Source organism: Triticum aestivum, chromosome 1A (genome assembly GCF_018294505.1).
Source record: "Triticum aestivum cultivar Chinese Spring chromosome 1A, IWGSC CS RefSeq v2.1, whole genome shotgun sequence".
NCBI lineage: Eukaryota > Viridiplantae > Streptophyta > Magnoliopsida > Poales > Poaceae > Triticum > Triticum aestivum.
The window spans coordinates 81,295,881-81,300,820 of NC_057794.1; the positions used below are offsets into that span (position 1 = coordinate 81,295,881).

Genomic DNA, 4,940 nt, shown 5'->3' on the forward strand with positions numbered 1-4,940 from the left:
GGGGGAGGTCGTGAGATTGGGGAACAGAGTACAATCGACGCAATTGCCGGACGGAAGTAGTAAACTCTGGTGGCGGCGCCTCCAAAGGACTAGAGAACCCTAGTCGCCAGACCTAGGGGAACGGCAGGTGATGGAACCTTCTGGTGTGAAGTCAATCTTGAAAGTGGTAATTTTGAGAAGCCGCGTATTGGAAGTGGCAAATATTCAATTTTCTCCTTGTCCTTGGTTGGGGGGGTGAGCGTGAGGGCCACTATGGGCCAGAATGGCCCAACGAGTCCAACACGATGATGAGTGGTCGAATGGATGCCCACTATGTGAATGGGCCTAGGCCTCTGACCGTCTGGCGCGCGCCTAAAAGGGCCCAAGTTGTGATATGATATGGCTCCTCTTTCTATTTCGAGATCCCCGACTCGTCCATCTTAGAGAGAGAGAGAGAGAGAGAGAGAGAGAGAGAGAGAGAGTCCTCTTCCATGGCCGGCGGCGATTCTTCTCCCGTGGCGGCTGCAGCTGCGGCTGCAGCTGCGGCTGCGGCTGCGGCGAGGAAGTGGGAGTGGGACCAAGAAGAGTATCGATGCGAGCCGGCGGAGTATTCCGTGGACCCGCGATACAGCGAGTACGACCCCAAGCAGGGCTGTTTCATATGCGTCTGCTACTTCTTCGACGGCAAACTCGACCTGGACCAAGAGTGTACGTTCCAGTCCAATCCAATCCAATCCCCCTTAATATGCATCTCGTTATGTTCGGTTAAACATCTTTAGGAGGTGGATTTTGATTCATAGCAGATTTAATCCTCCCCAATCCACTCAAATCCCCTTCATACCACTCCCCTTGCAACAGAACAAGCCTTTCGAACCTTGTTGCTTCGTTATGCATGTCTAATTCATTTCAATTCAAACACCAGTCAGTCAGTATCATTCATTCATCAAATTCAGTCTGAAGGTTACTTTCACTTTCTGCTAGATTTATTCAGAAGCAAAGGCTGCCACTTTCAAATTCATTCCTCAATTAGGCTCGGTTTACACCTACATACATACATACATACATGCATGCATACATACATACATACATACATACATACATACATACATACTCCTTTGTTACTCTCTTTGATTGATTTATATGCGTTTTCTTCTCATTTGACAGCACCTGTTGGTCCCATGCGACATACTGGTAAAATCTTCAAAGAGGGATTCCGGCTCAAAAACTCAGTCAATGTTGTCTCCATCAAGATTGTTTCCTCTGACTATGGCTACCCACTCTATGTCTACGGTACCATCATAGCCAGGGACAGTCTGGATCGAAAATGTGTCTATATATTCCGGCACGACCAGGATGATTGCCAGCTCATCACCTCAAAGGTATTACTGCCACAGACACATACAATATATCAATTGTGTGTTTTCTTGTACTGGTACCTCATATCAGTCGGTTGATTTCCTGATGGAGAAATTTTGAGTTAAGTTGTGCGCAACTTCTATAAATGATTACTTATGAATGTTGTATCTCAGTAATCCATATTTGGGTTTTGTATGTTATACTTGAATAACGGATCTAGTTTTGTATCTGTTCCATACTCGGATGTACAGATACTTGAGCCAACCAGCGAATCCGTATTGGATACCGTATCAGATACCGATTTGCCTCCGATACTCCCCCAATGCATATCCATGGAGTATCCTTGAATAAATGATTTAAAACAAGTACAATATTCCCCCAATACTTGCCAATACGTTTTGGATACGGCCCAGCCCAATTAAGAGCCCTCTCAACCCAGTAAAGAAGCAACAAGCAACCCTAGTACCCCGATGGCCCCCATCCGTTCCCTCCAAGTTTCTTTCCTCCTTCTCAAGCTCACACCAGGTGGCGGCTGCTCCCCCAGTGCCAGCGGCTAGCCGGCGACGAGCTGCCCCTCCTCCTCACTAACGTCCTCGCTCAGGCGAGGCTAGTAGCTGCATGCTCATGAGAGCAAACATGAAAGTAATATGCTGTTCCTAACTTCTACACTTTATTTTTGAATTAAAAAATAGTAAAATGTATCGCCGTATTGGCACTTTTTCAAAATGGTGAATTTACGTATCCATATTGGCCCGATACTGATACTCGTATCCGTATCGGTGCTTCATAGGTTCCATATGATGTTGATTTTAACGATACTCCAATTAGTTGTCTTATTATAGCGAATAGTGTTAGGAGCCAGGGGTTTATCATTTGCGTGCGTGAGTTTATGGCACTACAGCAATCTGCACAATAAGAAAAGGAGAAAAAAACATGGGCACAGATGTAGCACAATTTTTCTGAGTCTAATTACCTTGTTTCGCCATTCAAAACATAGCTAAAAATGAACCCCAAATCAAGGGTAAATTCAATCAATTCCAGAAACAAGCATCTGGAATTTATCTATTTGAATTGGTCTTGCAGGATGATTCATTGATTTTGACTGGACCCAAGAGAGGATTCATGGTATGCGATGATATATTCTTCAAAATCAATCTGAAGGTGAAGAATGTGCATGGGAGGACTGTCGATGATGATAGACTCAGTAAAGGCCTGATAGAGGTGGATGCTATCCGCAGGCTGGAATATAGTCCCAGATATGTGGTTGATACGGAAACACTTGTCAGCATGCACAGCATATTGGATTTGAACTATACATTCATTAGGAGGTCGGTGCAGGGCACTGTTGAGATCAAGATCCTTGAGGGACCTGATGAATTCCATGGGAAGATTGTTGCTTCCACTACCAGCATTCCATGCGACATTGTGCTACATGATAGCAAAGTGAGTGGTGCGCTAACGGCAGGTGACAATGGAGTCGTACAAATGGCGCGGCGCGTAGTAGGAGTCTCTGTGGATGAGATGCTGGTGTTGACTGTTGCTGCTGCTGTCGGTGATGATGAGTTATCTGCCTGCACTGTTCAGTTTACTCCAAGGCGCAATGGTTACGATGATGAGAGTATCACTTGCGGGGAGTACAAGATGCTTCTGAAGTTCACTTGGTCGATTGTGTATTTCTGATGTACTGTAACTCTTAGTTATTCAGTCGTAGTCTGCCAGATTCTCTAGATCCTTTTAATGTAAGGAAGCTTCATTATGTGAACCAGTCATGATACATGCTCAAACAGTATATGTTCCAGCGGGTATTGTATCTATTCTGACTCTTCTGTCTGATGTAAGCTAGTTTTACTGGAATTGCTTGTGGTGCATGCATGAAATTTAAGAGTTATACCCCCTCCGTCACATAATATAAGATGTTATTGTGGGTATATTAATTGTCATAACATCTTAAATTATTGGATGGAGGGAGTAGTATTTACTGCCATCCTAAAAGTAATGTCTACGAAGTTTTTCGCCTTGTTGAATTGCAAGATGTACTAACAAGAATATATATGTCTATGCCTTGTTGAATTACACGATGCAGTAGCAAGATCTTGAGACCCGTTTGTTAGAATCGAATTGCCTGTGTTGCAAGTTCAATGTCTATGAAGACTATCCGGCTGTAATATATTTTCTAGTGAACTAATCACCTTTTTATTTCTAATTTTTGTCAGAATCAAGAGCTCAGTAGTAGCATTCAATTCTTTGAATTCCTCCTCTTTGTATCCAACTTGGCTGTGCATTATTGTGCCAAGGAAGTGGTTCTGAATAGTATCCGATTCAAACTTATAGCAGAAGTTATCCCTTTTTAAATTTCTTAAAACAGGTTCTTTTTCAGAATTTTTGGAACTTCCGAATGCGTTTTTTGGTGGCACTAGCACACCCAATATGCCCCCCTGGAGCATCACTGACAAGCGCCCATCAAAAGAACTGCTACACTGGATGAACATCATTCCCAGTAATTGCAAAGCCTGATTAAGCACTTTTCATACACTCCACATCAATTAGAAGAAGAAAATTCTGGTTGAGGAAATATTTGAACAATGTATTTTATCATATGTTTTCATCTGCAGAGTTTGGATATCTCCGGAAAAAATGTAATATTCTACAAAATGCTTGGTTTGATCAATGGAGAAAGCAATATGCACTTCAGAGCAACAAGACTTGCTATCTTTAGGAGGTGTTTCAGGCTTTCAGCCAATAAGAACATAACACGTATGGATCTCTTCAACAGCTAGCATTGGGTCTCTAGTCTTTTATCCATCTCCGTTTCCTAGGACGCCCCTGCCTCGCCATATAAACCCGGCCATAAACCCAGCTTCTTCTACGTCCAGGTAGAGATCTTTGCGAAGCAATGTCGAAAGATGAAGATATGCTGTGCCTTGTTTTACAGTGTCACAAAATCTACATGTAGAGTAGAACTGCAAAAATTCACGAAAACTTGCAAATCTGAATTTAGACTCCTTTACTATTTTGAATTTTTCACAAGCACCTTTGCTGCAATATGTATTGATTTTGAGTGTCAAGTATGGCGTAGGGGAAGGGCCTGAAAGTGCACCTCTACCACTCTATCAGTGAAGAAAGTGCACAGAAGGGCTGTCGAGTTCGCCACAATGCAACAACTTGATGTATGCTTGGTGTCTTACACTGTCAAGTTGATAATCAACGCTTAACAATTTTCAAATAAATTTCCGAAATTTCGCATATTTTAGTGGGGACCGAAATATTTTTAACCCTGAAATTTCGGTGCAAATTTAAACTGATTTCAAAATAAATTTAAATTGTGTTAAAATTCATTAAAATTAAGTGAAATTTGATATATCAAAATCCGAAATAATTTCCAAAATATGCGAAATTACCGAAATTTCGCATATTTCAGTGAGCTCCGAAATTATTTTGTTTCCGAAATTAAAAACCTTGGCAACGCATGTGAAACACTGCAGCACTTGTAAGCATAATTCAGATTATGAAACACTGTCAAGTTACATTGCTAATCATAATTGACTACAACCATTACATTGTTCATCATAAGTGACTACAAGTCTACAATCTTACAAGCTGTTGTA

The 4,940-nt window shown here is 41.9% G+C and overlaps 1 protein-coding gene across 1 annotated transcript; it reads left to right on the plus strand.

Annotated features, from left to right (window-relative positions):
• Nucleotides 1-399: 399 nt before the first annotated feature.
• Nucleotides 400-3,189, plus strand: LOC123098696 (uncharacterized). The gene is made up of 3 exons (XM_044520794.1): nucleotides 400-687; nucleotides 1,144-1,358; nucleotides 2,419-3,189. Exons 1-3 carry the CDS (start codon nucleotides 471-473, stop codon nucleotides 3,013-3,015), a joined length of 1,029 nt encoding a protein of 342 aa, XP_044376729.1. The 5' UTR covers nucleotides 400-470; the 3' UTR covers nucleotides 3,016-3,189.
• Nucleotides 3,190-4,940: the final 1,751 nt, after the last annotated feature.